We start from the raw sequence: 21567 nt of genomic DNA on the forward strand, positions 1-21567 counted from the left end.
GCATGTTTCATATAATTATAATAAATATTACTATATATAGAAATAAATATATTCATTTCCAATTGAATAAAAAACAATTTTGGCTAGCTATTTAGCTACTAGTTCACCAATGTTTAACGATACTACTGAACAAATAAAACCTTTTGCTTCTACTATACTAGGCATTTCCCTTTTATCTGTCAAAGGTAAGGCAAGTACTGATTGTACTAGTGACAGCAAAAATACTTCGATTGAATATGTAATATTTTTTATTCACAGCGTGCTTTACTGGCGCGAAAATAAACAACAGCCTCTAAAATGTTTCTACGGAATTCATTGAGCTCTTTATTTATAGAAGTTTGAGTTACGCACCCTTATCCTCAAATAGTCACACGAGAGGGCAACTCCAAAAATATTCGGTCTGTTCGGTCATTCAGTGCGTTCGGCTTTTCGTATCTACCGAGCCGAACGCGCCAAATGACCAAACGCAATGAATGACTGAATGAATCGAATATTTTTTGGTAATATTTTTACTAATAATAGATTATATGTATTTTGCCTGCAAATAGAGGCACAAATAATATTATATTTTATATTAATATTAATTCAATAAAGATTAACTAACTGTCATAGATTTATATAGATATCCGGTTGAGTTTTATTATTAGCGACTCGGTTTATGTTCAGATCTACGTTCTATATATATAGTATGCAATATATTGGCCGTTATTCACGAACGTAATAAAATATTATATCTGCCGTCAGATATCACAACTATTATTTTAGTATTAACTTGCCTTTTTGGTGGAGCAATTGCCTTGATCAACAGTAGCTCCTCCTGTTGTATATGCGTGTGTCTGCCTCGTGCCCATTCGTATTGCAGGACCTTAGGTTACGTATGCCAGCCCGGCATTGAGAGGTCACGCTACAAGTTCGTGGACCTATAGGAGTCGGCCATGTAGACGACTACAGCGATATATATATATAGGACAAAGAGCAGACGAGGCTTTTTCCCTTGTGGATTTCTTGGTGAGTGCACGTATTTAACATGGCGCAGTCGGCAGGATCGCCGATGCGTGGTTGTTAAAAGTGATTTGTGTTGTGATCATTGTGTTCAGTGTTTTACAGGTTCTATACCTCGTGGTAAGTGTTTCGTGTGTGGTTTCTGTGTTTACCGTGTTGTGGTGTTTAGTGAAATATTGTGTTTACGGTGCAGTGGTGCTTAGTTAGTGGTGATAAACTTGGTGGTGCTTTTAACACTGGTGTAGTGTTCGTGTCGTGTTACGCGTCAATTATGGCGTTTAATTTTAATGAGTTTCCTTCGTTAAAATTGGATAGTGGTGACGTTCACGGTTCTTGGAAAAGATGGTTTGACAGTTTTAAAATTGTCGGAGAAATGGTTAGCATGAGATTGGGTAAAGATCAAGACGGCAACTATAAATATAGTGGCCGTACGAAACTTCTTGCGTTATTACACGCAATAGGTAGTGATGGTAGAGATGCTCTAAGCTCTGTTGGTTTTGATATGTTTGGTGAAAACTCTACCTACGATGAGGCAATGGCTCATTTAGTTACTATTTATGGTACTGATGAAACGGTTTACGTTAAAACGATGAAATTTGTTACTATTTCACAAACGGCTTGTGAAAAAGAAAGCGATTATTTACTACGAGTTGAAAAACTCAGTAGAAATGTTAATTTTGGTGGTAATGATGATGTAAGGAAAGAATTTGCTCTTGCAATAGCTGTTAATGGCTTGCGAGAAGGTTCTTTACGTAGGCAACTAATGCAACAAACGGAGTTGAATTGGAAAATTCTAACGGATACTTTGAGGGCCAGAAAACTCGCGAGAGAATCTGACGCCATATTGGAAGACGCTAGATGTAAAACTAGCGAACTTAGTGTTTCGGAAATTTCGACAAAGGTTCCTAGAAATAAATATAAAGTAAGAGGAGCCAGTCGTTATTCAAGTTCTGACTCAAGTGCTTGCGAAAATGGTGAAATTAATAGAATTTCACAAAGGCAACGTAAAAGCCATTACGATGAAAGGTCTAAGAATAAATACTCTAGAAAATGGAGTAGAAATTCCGGTTACGAATCTCCTAGATATAATCGTAGGAGCAGGTATAGAGACTCTAGCAGGTCTTCAAGAGACTCTAGCGTTGATAGGTATAACCGCATCTGGCGTGTTAAGTCTAAAGATGGACAGTCACCTAAGAGTGATGATGAATGTTACAATTGCGGAAGTGGAGATCATAGGCTACGTAGTTGCCCTGCAGCTAGATGTTTTGTATGCAATAGGAAAGGTCATACTAGTATTGACTGTAAGAAAGATGGCGCCGATATTACTCGGAAAAGTGAATATAGACACCGCTACAACAGAAGTAGTAGCAGAGAAAGTGATCGGAGTAGGGGCAAAAGCCCTAATAATAGGGATAGAGATAGTACACGTTCTTACTCCCCAAGTAGAAGTGTAAGGTTTTCATCTGCAGGTCCTAAATGACTAGATAATAAAATAGTTAGGACCTTGAAGGTAAACGGTAGTGAAGTTGATTTCACATTTGATACAGGTGCTGATGTTTCTACTTTAACTGTTAAGACATCAAGTAAACTCGGTTTGAATTTGAAAGAGCCAGATCGACACCTTAGTGGTGCTGATGGCTCAAGCCTAAAAGTTCTTGGATTCAGTAGAGTAAATATAGAAAGCTCGTATCGTACTACTGATGCTCCTGTATATGTGTTGAAAGGTTCTAGTTGCAACCTTTTAGGAATGACAGAACTTAAAAATCTTAATTTACTCGCTGTCATTAATGGTATGTGTACGGATAATTTTGATCCTATTCAGAAATTTCCTAAAGTGTTTGAAGGCTTGGGTACTATGCCTGGTATGTTTTCCATCACCTTGAGAGGTGAGGCGGAACCCGTCAGGTTGTATTCCCCAAGATCAATTGCAGCCGGGTTAAGATCTCAGGCTAAGAAAGAGCTTGATAAAATGCTCACTGATAAGGTTATAGAAAAAGTAGAAATACCTACGGATTGGTGTTCGGGTCTAACAATAGCTCCGAAATCTGGCGGTAAAATAAGAATGTGTGTGGATTTAACCAATTTAAATAAAGGAGTTAAAAGGGAAATTTACCCTTTACCTAAGATCTCAGATATGTTATGCAAACTGTCTAAAGGCACTATGTTTTCTAAACTTGATGCCAACTCTGGTTTTTGGCAGGTGAAATTGGACCCTAAAAGTAAATTACTGACCACGTTTGTAACACCGTGGGGACGATTTTGCTTTAGGCGAATGCCTTTTGGAATTTCCTCAGCTCCAGAATACTTTCAAAGAGCAATGGAAAAAATATTGGATGGTTTGAAAGGCGTTATCTGTTTAATGGATGACATTTTAGTGTATGGTTCAGACCCATCACAACATTGGGCGAGACTTCACAAAGTTTTAGAAAGAATAGAAAGCTCAGGGATGACCTTGAGAAAGGAAAAATGTGAATTTGGTTTAACGGAAGTAAAATTTCTCGGACATGTAGTTAGTGGCAGTACTATCAAGCCAGATCCTGGTAAGATAGAAGCTATAGTTAACATGTTACCTCCTTCAAACAAAACCGAAGCGAGGCGTTTTACCGGTATGGTTAATTACCTAATGAAGTTTAGCAGAAAACTAGCTGAACTTTGTACTCCTATTTATAAAGTTTCAGGCTCTAAGTCTGAATGGTATTGGGGGCCTGACCAACAACAGGCTTTTGAAGACGTAAAAAAAGAAATGTCTAAAAAACCAGTTTTATGTACGTTTGATCTAAGAGCTAAACATCGGGTATCTGCGGATGCCAGTAAAAATGCTCTTGGAGCCGTTTTACTGCAACTAGCTGGCGAAAATAAATGGCAACCAGTTGAGTATGCATCACGGAAAATGTCAGAAACGGAAACTCGATATGCTATGGTTGAAAAAGAAGCCTTAGCAATTACATGGGCTTGTGAAAAGTTTGACTACTACTTAGTAGGACGGAAATTTGAAATAGAGTCAGATCACAAACCTTTGATCTCGATTCTAGGTGAAAAAGATCTCTCCTGCTTGCCAGCGAGAGTACAACGTTTTAAGTTAAGGTTAATGCGGTATGATTACAATATTTTTCATACAGCAGGTAAGGATATGTATTTAACTGATTCTTTGAGTCGTCCTAACAGCAATACATATAGTGAGACGAAGTCCAAGAGTGACTCGATAGAAGCTTATGTGCACAACATAGTCTCTTCTAGCACACATACAGATGTGAGGGAGGAGGCCGTGGTCAGCGCTATGGCTAATGACGAGTGTGGTAGTCTGTGTATGGAATATTTGATAAACGGATGGCCAGATAAACATGACTGTTTACAAGGTGAAATGTCTAAGCTATATACAGCCAGAAATAGCTTATGCGTATACGGAGGCATGTTGTTGTATAATTCTAGGATATATATACCTAAATCTTTAAGACCTCAATACCTAGAATTGTGCCATGAGGGACACCAAGGCGTCACTAAATGTCGTAGGAGAGCCCAACGCCATTTTTGGTGGCCGGGTTGTTCTGGTGATATTGAAGACTTCATAAGTAAATGTAATGTTTGTATTATGCATTCGCAAATAAAACATCAGCCTATGCATGAGTCAACGTTGCCTTCTAGACCATGGGAGGTTATCGGTTCAGATTTGTTTGTTCTAGAGAACAGTGTGTTTATGGTGGCAGTTGACTATTACTCCAAGTGGATAGAGGCGTTACCCGTGGCCTCACAAACACCCGGAGCAATAATTACTGTTATGAGAGAATTATTTTCTCGGTTTGGCATACCTAACATAGTTAGATCAGATAACGGAAGGTGCTTTGATAGCAAGGAATTTAGGGGGTTCGCTGAGGATCAAGGGTTTAGTTTAATTACTAGCAGTCCTAGATACCCTTGTTCTAATGGTATGGCAGAAAGCGCTGTAAAAATTGTTAAGTCTTTATGGAAAAAAAACTACTGACAAATATGCAGCATTAATGGCTTATCGTACTACCCCATTACCATCGGGGTTCACACCTAGTGAACTTATGTTTGGCAGGGCAGTAAGGTCTAAATTGGGCATACCGTATGAAAGTGACATTGATTATAGTCAGTTCGAGGAATTGGAGAATTCTCGCATGAAGAATTTAAAACGTAAATGGGACAAGAAATATAGAGTTTCTTTGTTAAGTAAACTGAGCCCAGGTCAGACAGTTTTCGTTAGGGCACCTACAGACTCAGGGTCGAGAGGTGTTGTACTGAGAGAGGATAACTCTCCAGATAGTTATTGGGTGCGGGTCGGACAAAGTGAGATCCGTAGAAATAGGAAACACCTCTTTGTACTCCACCCTGAAGGGGAGAGTATGGAAAGTGATGATTTGGAAGACCTACCAACTCTAGTTAAGGAGTCAGTAGGACAAAGTATGAATGTGACATCCCCCCCTGATATGTGGGAGGATGACACTACAGCTGGCTCAACCAGCCAGAATGTGAGTGATGGTGTTGTGGTTACGAGAAGTGGTAGACGAGTGAGATGCAGTCGTAATCCCGACTACGTTTATTAACACTCAACCTGTACATTATGGTTTCAGATACTTTGCCCAATTACATACATAGACTGATGTCTGTTGCCTCTGGTGGAGGAGGACCCGGAGACGGGGATCGGCCTGGCGACAGGAAAGGAGCGGACAGACACCCCGCTAAGACTACCGGCCAAGCTGGTAAGGAGGCCACACAAAAGCCTAAAGGGAAGGCCAGACAGATCTGCGGCAAAGAGGGCAAGCTGTTCTGTTGGTTCTGCGGATGTAAGAGGGACCACTATGCAATAGATTGCCCTAGCAACTATTGCAGGAAGTGTGGAGAGAAGGGCCATTGGGCAAAGGAGTGCACGGAGTCAGTGTGCAGCTACTGTGGGGAAGTCGGGCACCTAATGACTAAGTGCACGGCTGGAGGAGCCTCTTTCACCAGGAAAGGAAGGAAGCTTCCGGAGGAGAGTAGAGCTAGTACCAGCTCTGAGGATATGGCTCCCAAGCCTAAGATGCCCACCCGCAGCATTAGCTACGCGGCCGCAGCAGGTGGTAAGGTAGTTAGGCGACCGGTGGTCGATAAGGTCCAGTCATTTTTGGCTGATATTCAGTTTGACTTTTTGTCACAGGACGAGGTTGTTGCCAGGAAAGCTGACATCACCAGAAGGAGGAAGGAGGCCCTAGCTGCCTACCAAAGGACTCTTGCCCAGCTTCAAGAGGAGGAGGACGACCTGGTTCGCCAGCTTGATGCTGATCGCCAGATGTCCGAGGCTCTGGATAGCTTGAAAAAGCTTACCCAGAAGGTTTCAGGTACCGCTGCCAGGGTTGGTAAGAGTGGTGGAGGTGCTAAGGGCAACGAGGCATTTGCAAGTGGCAACACGGGCAAAAGCCAAGATGCACCGGGTAGCACAGTGGTTGACAAGGTTGGCGCTGGTGACAAGGTCGGTGGGGCCAATGAGACCGATGAACCGAGTATCAGATCGCAGAGATCCTGGGCCGGTGAGGTTGAGGCTGCAGAGGACACTGAGCAGAAGAAACAGGAGATGCCTGTGACTGCCAGTGAGGGTGAACTGGTCGAAACGCCAGTTCACAGGGACTCTCACATTAGTGAGAGTACGGAGGCTTTGCCTACAGAGGCACTGTCTATGGAGCCAAGCTTCGGCGAGGCTGAGTTTGTAGGTAATCGAGACTCCAGTGAGAAAGAGTCTGACATGGATGGCGATGGCGATGGTGAAGGGACGGTGTCCATGGATGTCGCTGAGACCGGAGGATAACTCCTGAACTGTGAGTACCGGGTTTTAGGTAATGATGAGTTTCTGTGAGGTCACCAATGAAGACCCTATAGGCGCCGATAACCTCGGTGAAGATTCCTGAACCAGGAAAACCGGTGTATGTGTAAGGAAGGGTTCCGATACCTCTCAATGGAACATGCGCAAATCAAAGGTACGTTCCTTTTATCTGCAACGCATCTTCCTTAAATGTGTTCAGGTTTTTGTGCTGGTTGGTTGTGTACGGCATTGCGCCTGTCTAACCAACTTGAAAAGAAAGGGCATGTTGTATATGCGTGTGTCTGCCTCGTGCCCATTCGTATTGCAGGACCTTAGGTTACGTATGCCAGCCCGGCATTGAGAGGTCACGCTACAAGTTCGTGGACCTATAGGAGTCGGCCATGTAGACGACTACAGCGATATATATATATAGGACAAAGAGCAGACGAGGCTTTTTCCCTTGTGGATTTCTTGGTGAGTGCACGTATTTAACAGTGCACGTATTTAACACCTCCTGGTGTTAAAACTTAGAAGTGCAGGCAAAATTTGAAGTGCCGGCCATATTTCATTCTGTTTATAAAATTTCTTGCGGGCCAATTGAAAATGGACTGCAGGCCGCAGTTGGCCCGCGGGCCGTAGTTTGGACACCCCTGCTCTAGAGTCTCAAGAGTCAAGCTGTCTATTTGCTGTAAACTAGCTGCAGACTTTAAACAGAGTTTTTAGATTTTATACATGCAGCTCTCTATGTTACAGAATATACAAAGAATATAATTGAAAAGACGACAGACAAGCAAACATTTGCTAGCACTAACCAAGAAAACCCTAAAAAGGTAAATGTTTGTTACACTGGTGAAATCAGTTGATGAAATTCAGTACTAGCAATTTTTAGACATTTAATAAGAGCGCAAAGAGCTACTTTAACAATCAAAAATGACTCGGACTGGTTGGTGTGAAATTGATAGTAGAATGTTCTTGAAAATACTGGCAATAAACATAGAGTTGTCAATTTAAAAATACGTTGTATATGTACCTGTTAGTGAAAAAAATGAAGACCAGGTACGATGTTCCAAGCTCGTTTTGGTTTGCAGGTAATACAGGAGTTATATTGCAATTGGTAGGCCTATCTTCTTTAGCAGTTGTGTTATCTTGTTCAAGTAATAGACTAAGTGCCAATTTTATGAGTTACCTTTATTGCCACCATTTTCAGAATGACCTCAACTTTTTAAAATCAAACACAATTGTTCAGTAATAATACGGAATTCAGGCCAATTCTATGAGGTACTTCTATTATTACCAATTTTGGAATGACCTCAACTTTTTTAAATTCAAACACAATTATTTAGTAATCTGAAAACAACAATAATTTTAAGCAAACTCTAATAATAAAGCGGTTAAACTCTCTTTGTGTTTTGTCATAGCCTGTTTGGTAGTCAATCAAAGTAGTAGCACCCTTTAACTAGAGTTATAGCAGCTCACACATCAACTTAGATCAGTCAATCAAAGTAGTAGGGTCCTTTAACTTGAGTTATAGCAACTCACATATCAACTTAGACCAGTCAATCAAAGTAGTAGAGCCCTTTAACTAAAGTTATAGCAGCCCACACATCAACTTAGACCAGCCAATCAAAGTAGTAGGACCCTTTAACTAGAGTTATAACAGCTCACACATCAACTTAGACCAGCCAATCAAAGTAGTAGCACACTCTTATAGCAGTTATAGCAGCTCACACATCAGCTTAGACCAGTCAATCAAAGTAGTAGGGCCCTTTAACTAGAGTTATAGCAGCTCACACATCAACTTAGACCAGTCAATCAAAGTAGTAGCACCCTTTAACTAGAGTTATAGCAGCTCACACATCAACTTAGACCAGTCAATCAAAGTAGGTCTCTTTAACTAAAGTTATAGCAGCTCACACACCAACTTAGACCAGCCAATCAAAGTAGTAGGGCCCTTTGACTATAATTATTATCCAATCAAAGAGCAGCTAGTGTACTGAGTTCAGCCTATTATTGAGATATGATGCGGCTTACTTCATTCACAGCTGGGATAGAAAGTGAATCAACTACTAGCCTCGAAGTACACCTCTAGAGCAATGTGTAAGTTGTATCACTGTTTAAGAAAGAAGCCCGTTTAATTACATCTACTAATTGCTATTTTGCATATTGTAATAGAACATAGGTGTGGAAGAGGGGTCCACCTTGCTTTTTAGTACTTTTATAGGATTAGGTATAATAGAAGGAGTTGGATCACGACTCTGTTGTGTTCTATTCAGTTCAACCTGCTTTGTATGCGCTCATATTAAGGATTTAAGATGACCAACAGAGAAAAAAAACTTAACTTTTATTATACATTTTCAACATTGCTTCAGATTCAACTGGTTTTCCCTCCATAAATAGAGTTGAATCAGTATATTGATCAATCACCAGCTGATATAGTCAACTTTGATAGGCCAGGACTAGAGTAGGTTAAAACTAATCCATTGTAAGCGATATTAAAGGCACAATACTTCACATTATCTTGAGTACTTCTATTTGTTGTATGCAGGGACTAGCAAGCAATGAAAAGAGAACATAACTCTCTTTCTAGGGGGAAGCTAGCCAGGCTCTAGGTTATCACTACACAAGTAGCTAGAGACAGCTTTAGTAAGTTGAGAGATTTTCCAATTCTGTTAGTGCATAGCAGAAGGTTGAAGTACTTTTGTGCTGCCTTATACTGTTAATGGTTGCCAAACCTATCTGGTCTTCTTGTAACAGACAGAAAACGCTCCAACTTCATGTCACTGATAGCTCTAAACAGGGCATAACAGATGAGCTATACCTTGAAGGTGAAACTGTATAACTTAGCAAGCACAGTTGAGCCTGAAAGGGCAAGTAGAAAATTTTGCCGTTTTGGAAACAAGCTCTTCTGTCTTGTGAAATCTACCAGATTAATCGCTAATCTTAAAACCCCATTATTGTTGGCTAATTTTATTCCCAACTCTAGAAAAGCTCTGAAGTCTTTATTGTAAAGGTTCATCTGCCAACTAATCTGCATAATGTGATGTACTATTACAATTGTTAGTAGTGACCAACTCTCACAAAGCTGTTTAGGATAGCCAGTCAATGAGTCTATCGTATGACAGTTTAAAAGACTCTGAAGATGATAGTATAGGTAGGTATAGGTAGGTGTAAGTATAAATGATAGTATAGGTAGTGTAGTTAGTGTAGGTATAGGTAGATATAGGTAGTATAGGTAGATATAGGTAGTGTAGTTAGTGTAGGTATAGGTAGGATAGTATAGGTAGCAAATTACTAACCCTGTCCATGAAACAACCTTATCATACTCTTTTCAGTTCCTTTGCAGTGTTTCTATTTTGTAGATCTGTAGTCTCATCCTTCTCTAATATTATTTAGTGTGGTTTATAATATTCTTACCATTATCAACATAATCAATTTTATTTTATATTTTAATAAATTTAATGTTGCTGTTTGGGTACAAGCTATGAGAGATTAATGAATACAGAGTGATAATGAGCTGAAGCGCTTTTATCTGTTCAAGATAGATAGCCCTATAAAAATTATCTCCTGAATAATAAAGCCTATCCTTGTAGAGATTTAGAGCGAATTAGAGCAACTTTCTGATGACAGAAGGTGACAGGTGTCTAAATAACAGACTACTACAGGTGTGCTAGCAACCATTGATAATGGCTCTTCCAATTGACCGTGGCTGGGCATGGGTCATCACATTTGGTAAGAGGAATTTATGATCTTTATTTCTGCCTTATGTTTGTCTGGCTAAGACGTTTGTAGTTTGCATTAATTAGTTGTCCATCGTTAAATCCTATAATTTATAAGCTAGCCTGAGAGGCTACCTAAACAAACTCCGAGGATATCAGTTCATATTACTTCAATCAAAGTACATGACTAGAAATGAAACAGCTTAGATATACTTTATCTCATTTCAATACTCTTAAGAAATCTGAAAGCGCCCATAAAGAAGGCTAGAACAATTTGTAGAAAAAAACTTCAAGCTTGAAGCGCACTGGGGGAAAAATAAGGGAGGTTTTGAATCACCAGTATTAGTGTCGGCCTTCAAGTGAACACAGTTTGTAATGCGCACATGTCAATTCTTATGGTACTTGCAATATAAATCTGCATGTTGGCAATATTTACCTTTAGTTGCTACATTTGAAAGAGAACTTGTTTTGAATTTTTATTCTCTATTTTTATTACGGATAAAAGAGTTTCTTTCACTGCATTTCTTAATATACATTGTATAAGGCTAACAGGTCTTTGATAAAGTGTTTAGTCTTGAAAAGGTTCATTAGGAGTATACAGGACAAATTTGAGAATTTGTCGCTGAGTCATATGTCTCTGAGAGTGGATTGTGATTGGTCAATTTCAACTACCCTTGATATTATGTATGTCGTCTCAGCCAATATATAATAGCTGCTATTTGTGAAAATTTTTAAGTTTGGCAAGTCCGGATATACAGCTAGAACAACATTTTTACATTAGCTCTGCAGGCAATACATTTTTGGTCGCTGAACTTTGGAGGTGGTAACCTCCGCTCCCCAAAGCCTAAATAAGTGAACTCTGCAATTCAGCGTCTCCTAATAAAGAATACTACACCTGCAGGCAAATAATACTCACAAATAGGAATGCTATACTGTCCAAGTTGCCAAAAAGATAAAGGTCTTATAAAACTGGCGGGAGAAGAATGGGGGTAGCGCCAGAAACTAAAATGTATGTTTTTTACAGTTATTTTTTCTTGGGATGGTGTGAGAGACGCGTCTTATTATATAACTTTTACTACCCGTATTATTTCTATTTGTTTCTGTCAACCAACACTACTATTTTACTGGAATTCTTTATTGTAATAAAATAGAGATCAAGATCTACCGCAGTCAAAACTGAATGTACCTCTAATTAAGTTTACACATCATGTAACCCATAGAAACATAAACATCTTAAGTCATATTTGCTGTCGATCATCAAACTAGTCACAATAATGCTGATAGTATAATTATCAAAACTCATAACATAACTCTAGAATTAACTTCAATGTCAGTCACTGTGTCACAGCAAAGCAATGAATGGTTTGAAGCGCTCAGTTAATGTTACCTTGATGTGCAATCTGATGCTAACCTGCCAGTGTTACACTTAGCTTGTGGAGGACTGTTTTTCTGGATTGGTGGAAATGAGAAGAACCGAGGGATCGTTTTAGTGGAAGTGATGGAAATGTATCCAGAGCAATCAGCTACTTCTGCTCTTTGGATATTTAGTGTTAGCACTATAGTTGGCGATATTTCAGGTTTGTAAAATCACCTGCTTCACCTATCAAGTTTACAGTGCCTGCACTTTTTATTTGATATAAGGTCAATAAGCTGTGATGTCAATTTAATATAAATATTTACATTGAAGGAAAATATGACGGCTACTTGGAATCTTATTCCTGCTGTTGCTTGTCAGTAGAAGCCGTCATTCTGGGGGCGACGAAGCAAATTATTCTTTTTTTGCCCTAGTTTTTTGTTTAAACCTACTTTGTAACTGGCGCTATTTGTAAAGTTTTATTATGTTATCAACATAAGCTAGCAAATATACATTTTAATGTTTTTAGTGTGAAATACTCCAGGTTATGATTGAAAAAAAAACAGCAGCCATCATCTATAGATGGTTTATTTTAGCTGCTGAAATGCGTTTAATCTGTTTTAATTAAAACAGATTAGTTAAAATTAATTAATTAGTTAAACTTAATCAATTTACATTAATTATTTTTAATTAATTAGTCAGTAAAATTTTTATAAAATGTCATTTGAACTATTAATGAGTTTTAACATTCTTTGAAAAACATACAAGATACAAAAAAATACAAAAATACAAAGAATTCTTACACTAAGATGCAATAGTTTGATCGTTTCTGCTAAACTGATATGCAAGATGTAATCAGTTACAAAATCGTTCAATAAAAATTATGATTATGTTAGACGTTAGGTATTTGTTATTCAATGTCAGCACATCAACAGCAGTTTCCTAATAATATCATCTCTATTTACAGCACCAATTATTGGTTTGCTGTTAGCCAAAACATCTGCGAGGTTTGTCAGTATGTTAGGAGTGGGCATATCAACAATCGGCATGATATCGTTCGCTTACTCACCTTCTATAGAGTGTATGTACCTTACAAGAGGACTCATATTTGGTAAGTGATTTTCTACAGCTACATAATGTAAGATAGTGTCAGATTCACACTTGACAACATATAGTTGTGTTTTGAAAATAGTTTTGCAGTATACTCTAGAAACTGGTTGCTATTATTCCCTCGCAAAGTCTTTCAATGTGATGTTTCTTCATAAAGGTTCTTTGTTTGTACATTTAATAATTTGTTCTGGTAAGATTTTTATTCTGTGATTGGAACATATGAAAAACTAATGGATTTATCAAATCTTGAAGTGTTATTGATTATACATTTATGCGCTGTAGTAAAACTGTTGCCATAAAAAATTGATCACAAATTTTTTGTCAAAATGTACTTTTTTTCTATATATAGGTATACGCTTATAGAATTAGCAAGGCTAAATTTTAAACCTTCACAAACATTGCATATGTAAAAAAATACATTCAGCTATTGTACAAAGAAAAACCAAGAGACAGGTAAAAAAGTAGAAGTAGCAGTAAAAAAGTAGAAGTAAAAAAGTAGCAGAAGTACATGCATATACGTGTATATCAACATGTAAACAAAGGGCATTACTGTAGGGGAGTCAAACAATGCCCAATAAATATGCCGCTTCAAATGAAATTAGATAGTTGCAGATTATCATACTTTATAGACACAAGCAAGATGTGATTGTATGAACACTTGATAAAAAACTTTTGATTGATGTTTTTATTTTGCACCTGACAGTCCAATTTAGAAAACTCTGGATAAATTGTACTTTGTTACAGGTATAGGAAATGGTATGATGCTACTCACAGTATTCACAACCTCTGCTCCTTATTTTGATAAAAGAAAAGGCTTATCACTTGGGCTAACAACCTCATGCTCTGGCGTCGGAGTTCTAGCCACAGCCATAAGTCTTCGAAAGCTTTTTGATAACTATTCATTCTCTGGTGCCTTAACGCTTCACAGTAAGTACAGCGAGCTATGGTACATGACTTCACATTGCTATAACTTTTAGAAAAAAAGGTTGTTGATTGAATAGATAAACATTAGACTTTGAACTCTCATGTCATTATTTGCAGAATGAAATTGTTAGAAAAAAAGAGAGAAAGCGAAAGAGAGAAAGAGAGAGAGAGGGGGAGAGAGAGAGAGGAAGGAGAGTAAGAGGAAGAAAGAATGAGAAAGCGAGAGAAAGAGAGAGGGAAAGAAGGGTGATCAGAGAGAAGGAGAGAGGGAGAGAGAGAAAGTTAGAGAGGGGAAAAGAGGAGAGGAGAAAAAGAAGAAAGGGCAGAGAGAAGGGAAAGAAAGCGAGAGAGTGGGAGAGAGTGGAAGAGAGTAGGAGAGAGTAGGAGAGAGTGGGAGAGAGGCAGAGGGGAGTGTGAGTGAGTGGGAGAAAGGGAAAAAGATGGCGAAGGGGAGAGTGAGAGAGTGGGAGAGAGGGGAAAAAGGAAAAGGGAGAAAAGGAGAGAGGGGGAGAGGAAAAGAAGGAGAAATGAGGGAGGGAGAGAGGAAAAAAGCAAGAGAATGGGAGTTGGGGAAAGGGAAAGAGGGAGAGAGGGTAAGAGGAGGAGAAAGGGGAGATAGAGCGACAGAGTGAGAAAATGAAGAGAAAAGGTGCGAAGGAGAAACGGAGAGTGGGGGAGAGGGGGAAATAGAAAGATGGAGAGATGGAAAGAGGGGGAGAGAAGAAAAAGGGGAACAGGAGGAAGTGTGGAGAGAGGGAGATGGGGAGAAAAAGGAGAGGGAGAGTTGGGAAAGAGAGAAAAAAAGGAAAGAGGGAGTGGCGGAGAAGAAGAGAGGGGGAGAAGCGGAGAGGGAGCGAGAGAAAGAGACGGAGATATGTGCTTTTAGTAAACTGAAAGAAAGAGAAGGAAAAGAAGAGAAAAAGAGAAAGAGAGAAGGAGAGAGGAAGGGAGAGAAACAGGGGTTGATGGTGGGGTGCACCACTAATGGAAAATAGGTCATTGATAGTTGGATGAGTTGGAAGAAGGTTGAGTGAAAAAGCCCTTCAATCTAAAAGGCTTGATATCTGAAAGCAATAAAATTGGAAGATCTTGAAACATTGTGCAAATGTAATAAAACTGATTCTAATTTGTATAATGCTAGTCTCTAAGGATATAGTAACTCATAGCAATAATAACTACTCTGGGGTGATTGCCTGTCATACACTACAGTAGAAGTTGCTTCAACTAAGCTTGTTTCTCGGTATACCTGCAGCTAGTGAAATGGGAGAGTTGAAAGGAGGTTAACTTCATAATTTCACTCAAATTTAAAAGCGTAACCTGAGCTGTGCATGAACAGCCGGCACTGAACAGCCGACTTGTCATTCTGTGTCAGTGCGCTGCTACTTTTGCTTTCAACGTGACCTTTAACCTCACATCATTATTTTAACCCAAATGCTCAGTGTTATCTGTGCCTGAGTTAAGAATCTAGTATTTTAATACAACACTCTTTGCATCAGAATGTTATAAAACATAAATGATAGTATTTATTAAAAATGTTAGGTGTTGAGTGTTTTTCTAATAACAATGCATCTGTACCTGTTAGTCATTTAGGATGTCAGGCACAAAAATGGGATTTCACTATATTAATAGCCTCTTTCATTGTAAAAATAAACTTGTAAGTTTGTTTTTACAATGTGATAAACCGAAGAGAGAATTTGGTAAACATATTATGAAAAACAAAAGTGGTTGTAAAACAGATGAAACGCTAGAAACTAAAGTGTTATATGATTAAGTTTCAATGAAAAAACTAATCACAGAATTATTTTCAAATTTTTTTAGCATGGAATATAAAGCAAAAGCCAGAAATGTTGACTTCACAATATTGTGAGTGTGATATTGGAAGTTTCTTTTGTTTCAGCTGGGCTCTGTATACAAACCATGGTGCTCGCAGCCCTCCTTCGTCCCTTAAGCTATTACTCTCGATGGGTAAAATCAAGCAGCGAATCAGGCGGTGAAGTTGCAGAGGAGGAAGATAACTCCAACAGTCATTTTGTAGATGAGGTAAAGTTCCAAACAATATGAAAAGAAAGTATATTCTATAAAGTGTGTTCATGCAGTCTACACTCCATTAATACAGACATTTTTATTGTTAGTTATGTATACTGGTCTTTATAGTTAGTAAGGCATAGTTAGCATGTTCCAGTGCACTTGGAAAGTTTCCATAAAGTGCTCTCTGGATGAAGTAATGCCACTACTATGCCATGCTTGTATAGACATTACCTGCATGCATGTTAAATAGTAAAATAACAATATAATAATAATAATATTATAATAATAATATGTAGTAATACACTGTACTATCATACAATATGAGTGATATAAGGTAGCAAACAATATTATATAACATAAAGTTCTCTTAAATAAAATAGCATTGCACAATGGAGCAAAGTGTGACAGAATACAAGATCATGTGATGTGAACTTCCACATTTTGCTAGGCTTGTAAACAACCTTCATATTTTATTCAGCAAAGAGATGACTATTTTCAACTATAATGCTTGTTGTACTATTTAGAACAAAATTCGAAAAAGAAGCCAGTCTCTTGGAGCCAAATGCCTGCAGGAGAATGACATAGATACATGTAATTCCAAAGACACGTTCCTTTCAACTCCCGATAAGTTAGATAGTCTCAGCTTGCGTCAGGCCGTAAGAAAACAAGAGAATCATCACCTTTCTTCCCTTCAGATACTCGCCATTAGTTCGCAACATCTAGAAGGTTCCAGAATAATTGCTGCACCTATTACATCGGAAATTCCATCTCAAGATAACAAAAAGAAAAAAAAGTCATTTAAATGGAAGATTGTTTACAACCCTTGGTGCATTATGTTGGGGTTTTCCGCTCTTGCGTTTGCGTCTGGATCTAATGCGATTCTGCAGTGCATTCCTCCATTGGGCAAACAGATAGGTAAGAGAGTACAGGTTTTATTTATAGCTAATGCCCTTTCAGTAAATAAACTTCTGACCTACATATAGTCTAGTTATACAGAATGTGAGTTATGAGTATATGGAGCTCATATGATTGGGAGCTAAGACTGTGGGTTTAAAATAATAAACTTTAAAAGCTACTATCGAGATGTCTACTAGCAAAATAATAGCTTGTAACAGGAATTAGCGTGATGAATGTAAGCCTTGAATTGGAGGTAAATGACATTTTACTGCTCAATAAAATACTTAAGTGAATAGAGAATTAGTTTCTCTTTTTGGAATATGTTTTCTGAGCAACTGAGAATAGCTAGTCAGGACACTATCTCTGTAGGGTAGCACCACGTATGTTTTGATTTCAAAGGGTTGCTTACAACTTGTAGCAGTTTGGAAGTATGCTAGTACTTGAAAAAACTAAAATCGAGCGGTAAAACCAGGTCTAGAACGCTTGAAAGACTAGAACTATATCACTAGCTAGTAACTCATGTATTTGTTACTATCCCTGTCTGATTATCTGGTTTGAAGAGTAGTTCATGTAAGTGAATATTTCATTTTAGGTATCAGTAAGGAGTTTGTTAGCATAGTGCTATCACTCGGTGGAGTCATGGAGATACCGATGAGAATCTTCCATGGATGGTTAGCCGATAGAAAGCTTTTACCTGTTGCTGTTCATGTTGGGCTATGTATGGCTTTTACTGGACTCATGGCATTACTGTGTGGCTTGCTCAATAATACAGCAGGTAAATTTCAGTGGATATTTTTTTCAGTTTTCTCACTCATTGACAAAAAATTTCAATAGATTGATTAATTAGTTGTTTTAAAAGTTGTCTTCTCTTTTAGGAATGGTGGCTGCAGTGATAGGAATGGGTTCAACTGGTACATCAGTGTCTGGCTTGACGCCAATCATAGCCAGAGAGCTCTTTGGTATCGACTATGTAGAAAGTACAATGGCTATATATTTCGCTTACATGAGTGTATCCAGCATTACATCTACATTTGCCTCAGGTAGTATTTTATAGTATAATATGCAGTTGTTTGCCTCAGGTAGTATTTTATAACATGCTATGTAGTCGTTTGCCTCAGGTAGTATTTTATAGTGAAATATTTAGCCGTTTGTTTCAGGAAGTATTTTATCCCACGACCAAACACGAGCGAAGCAATTGTTTGGGAGATTTATAATAAATGCATATGTGCACACAACTCCCGAAAATTATCCATCAACACCATCGCAAACCCTTGTACCGAAATCTCATCAACAAATTTAACCATTTTTCAATAGAGTCATTTAAGTATAATAATGATACAAAACACATAAACCTATTTAAATATGTCACCAAGTCTTTATTATTTGTAGACAATATTTTAAACCTTACCCATCTGATCGGATTATACACAAATAGACAGATTAATTTGGCCTAAAATCGCAATAAAACACTTAAAAAGCTTTTTTTAATCATACATAAAACTGGCCAACGATACGCCAATAAAGCCATGCGACAGATAGTAGAACTATTAAGCAGTGCGAATTTCATGAGAAAAACATTCTCATTTCACCAGCCTTTGGCATTGTTTAATTGGCGAAGGTTTCTAATATTTTTCCATTTTTAATATCTTGCAAAAATATTTAATTACAAGAATAATTAATTGATTTTATAAAATTATTACAAGATTTAATTATAAGAATCAGTATTTGAATTTATCCAAAGGTTTCTGTAATAAACGTAGACCGTTTGAGGCATAGACTTATGTACAGGTACAAAATTGTGGTACACAGTTTATCAGCCTATGTTTTTTGGCCAATTATCGAAGGTTTCATTAAATTATTTAAAACATTAGCCAAAATTCTTTACATTTTATGTACAAGCTAGGGCCGAACTACAATGTCCCTTTATGACGAGAACATTTTTTTATTTTGCTCCAGTTTGCAGAAAACCTCCAGACGCGTGAACGCTCATACTTGCTTTCTGTTAAAGATCGCTATCAAAACCGTTCTACATTCAACACAACCAACTTTCCAACTGTGTATATTACACAGCAGCTTGTCATTTTACTTCTAACATTGCATTTCAGAGATATAATAAACATATTTCCTTATTGTTGTTGTTAAATTATATGTAGTACAGTAGGTTAGGCCTACAGCTTTTATTAATATTTATTTTATTGTTGTAAAATATAGGTTTGAGATAGTAGTAGATTAGGTCTGATTTTTATACAACCTTTTGTTTTGCATAATTGACTTTTTGAATTTAATTTCAAAACAACTTGTCAACTACCAAGGACATACAGCTTCCCAGAACACCACGCCGTGGCCGACACAGTGCCGTCCACATGTCTCTCAATTATTACAGCTCAATAGGAGGATATATAGAAGGTCCTCACAGCAACCATCGACATCAAAGGCTAATGTTCAACAACACGCTACTCCAATTAATGACAACTCATCTGATTCAGAGAATTCTTTAGTAGATGTTGTAGGCCATGTAAATGACATCGACTTGGCAGCCCCTTTGTTTCCAGATGATGATCATGATTTTATGGATATCATTGACCATGAAAATATTGCACAAAACAATATTGCTCCTCTCAATGCTGCCCCCCCCCTTCATCACATTCCTCATTTTCAATCTTTAGATTGTCCTGATTTTCAAGAACTGCGTAACAACTTTCTAGGCAGACTTGACAACAACAAATCACAGCTCACATGTACTGGATGTAATGAGAAACATTTCATTACATACAATGGTCAAATACAACTATGTCATACACGCCAATAAGTTAGACCTGACACTGTTAATAAATTCAGTGCAGCCAACAATATGGACCCAGGTCCCTCTGTTGAACTTTTATCTTCTCTTACACTTATAGAACAGTTAGACGTTTAGAATATAACAACATATATATATATATATATATACGTATATATATATATATATATATATGTATATACGTATATATATATATATGTATATACGTATATACATATGTACAGCTTGTATAGTAAATATTATATCTACATATGTATGTGTATATATAATATTTATGGTAAGGTATGTATGGTATATATATATTATTTGCATGTTAATGTAATAGTTATATATGTGCTAGCACCCTGACAGCCTGGTGCATCATGAGAGTTTTTCAAGTGTACTACCTGCACAATAAGTCTGCAAAGTTCCAAGGTGGTCAATCAGTACAGTTGGTAAGTGTCAGTTTACAAACTGCACTGAGTGTTAGTCTACCAACTGCACTGATTGTCAGTCTACCACTTGTGCTGAGTGTCAGTCTACCAACTGCACTGAGTGTCAGTCTACCACTTGCACAGAGTGTCAGTCTACCACCTGCACTGAGTGTCAGTCTATTAACTGCACTGATTGTCAGTCTACCACTTGTGCTGAGTGTCAGTCTACTACCTGCTAAAAGTTGTGAGTTTGAATCCTGTTGAAATCAATCTTTTTTGCTACCCGTCAGGTGTCGGACAGACAGACAAACAGATAGACATGACTCTTACTGTAGTAAAAGGTTGTATATATCTATCATATTTTAATGCTCATGCGCAACTGTGCTTCCTTGTCTGAGATGTATATATTGATGTAATATTTTTATATTTGTATTTATATATGATATTTTAGGTGGCATATATGAGTATACGCTACACTGGAGAAACGTCTACTACTACATAGCCGCATGTACCATATCAGGAAGTGCTCTCATGTTTGTGATTGCCTTCGCTATCAGAAGAAAGGCTCATAAACCTAGCAATGAGCTCTCACAAAGTGCTGACTAGATATCTATTATCATCACTAGTATGCTTTATGATTTACTGCTAGTTTAATAAAACTGTAGAGGTTGGTGCTTGACTATATTAAGGCTTTCAAGTTTTTACTATTAATATAATTCTATCAGCGAGAATTGTGGGAAATGCTGCTACTTTTGTATAATGTTTCTGCTTCTTTCAAAAAAATTCATATGTAATGTAAAGTTATTTTAATATTGTATTTTACAGCTGAAGAAATCATTTTAATAACCATTGGTAGTGATTATGGTTATAATTGGTGAGGTAGAAAATATAGGTATATTTTTCCCTCTTCGCCTGCCCTTCGGTGTTCTATGATTTTAAAATAAAAAGTAATTATAAAATACAAAGCAAAAATTAGTTCACACTGTAATAATGTAAAAAAAACTAAACAAAAACTTTTCTTAAAATATTTATGAACATATATTAAGTGCTTTGATTTTGCTGCTACGTCATTATTAACATAAATGTAATGTAGAAATGCTAAGAAAAATAACTTTGTTCACATGTTGAGCCTTCAGTATGTTTGCACTGGCTCTTACGTTTTTAGTAAATCAGGTCTAGTTTTGCCTTCAACTGTTGTAGCCTTTTAAAGATTTCAGTGCTAGATTTGTTGTTACTAGTTAGTTTCAGGTATAAATAGCTTTACTTTTCACTAGCATATTCACATTTGCGGTTATTTGGCAACCTACAACCTGTGTTCAGTCATTGAAACAGTATCCTCTCTCATTCTAAACAACGTACATATCATAAACAGCAGTGTTAGCTGCTTATGATTTGATTTGTCTCTTATTGCAGGGGGAAGATATAAACATATAATCTTTTCCTTTCATTATTGCTGTTTGTTGTACATAATCACACCCTGTACATTACAGCTACCATTGCAGTTATCCTATTGCAGTGCAGTGCCATTTGAC

General features: G+C 37.6%; 1 protein-coding gene across 4 annotated transcripts; it reads left to right on the forward strand.

Annotated features, from left to right (window-relative positions):
* Window positions 1-7410: 7410 nt before the first annotated feature.
* LOC137399976 (monocarboxylate transporter 12-B-like) lies at window positions 7411-20942 on the forward strand. Of its 4 annotated transcripts, none has more exons than XM_068086262.1 (10): window positions 7411-7623; window positions 10384-10522; window positions 11940-12086; window positions 12831-12974; window positions 13718-13900; window positions 15795-15937; window positions 16450-16840; window positions 17415-17597; window positions 17698-17862; window positions 20487-20942. In XM_068086262.1, exons 2-10 carry the CDS (start codon window positions 10477-10479, stop codon window positions 20639-20641), a joined length of 1557 nt encoding a protein of 518 aa, XP_067942363.1. In that variant the 5' UTR covers window positions 7411-7623; window positions 10384-10476; the 3' UTR covers window positions 20642-20942. The 4 variants fall into 4 exon arrangements, with proteins under 4 accessions (XP_067942363.1, XP_067942366.1, XP_067942364.1 ...); XM_068086263.1 differs by lacking the exon at window positions 7411-7623 and adding an exon at window positions 8821-8890; XM_068086264.1 differs by lacking the exon at window positions 7411-7623 and adding an exon at window positions 11299-11518 and having other exon boundaries at window positions 10394-10522.
* The last annotated feature ends 625 nt before the right edge of the window (window positions 20943-21567 follow it).

The sequence above is a fragment of the Watersipora subatra genome, chromosome 7 (genome assembly GCF_963576615.1).
Source record: "Watersipora subatra chromosome 7, tzWatSuba1.1, whole genome shotgun sequence".
Lineage (NCBI taxonomy): Eukaryota > Metazoa > Bryozoa > Gymnolaemata > Cheilostomatida > Watersiporidae > Watersipora > Watersipora subatra.

Coding starts and splice junctions, on each gene's coding strand:
- LOC137399976 (XM_068086262.1), top strand. CDS start 10,477: ATGGCTCTTCCAATTGACCGTGGCTGGGCATGGGTCATCACATTTG. Junction 10,523..11,939: donor GGCATGGGTCATCACATTTG/GTAAGAGGAATT, acceptor TGTTACACTTAG/CTTGTGGAGGACTGTTTTTC. Junction 17,863..20,486: donor TACATCTACATTTGCCTCAG/GTAGTATTTTAT, acceptor ATGATATTTTAG/GTGGCATATATGAGTATACG.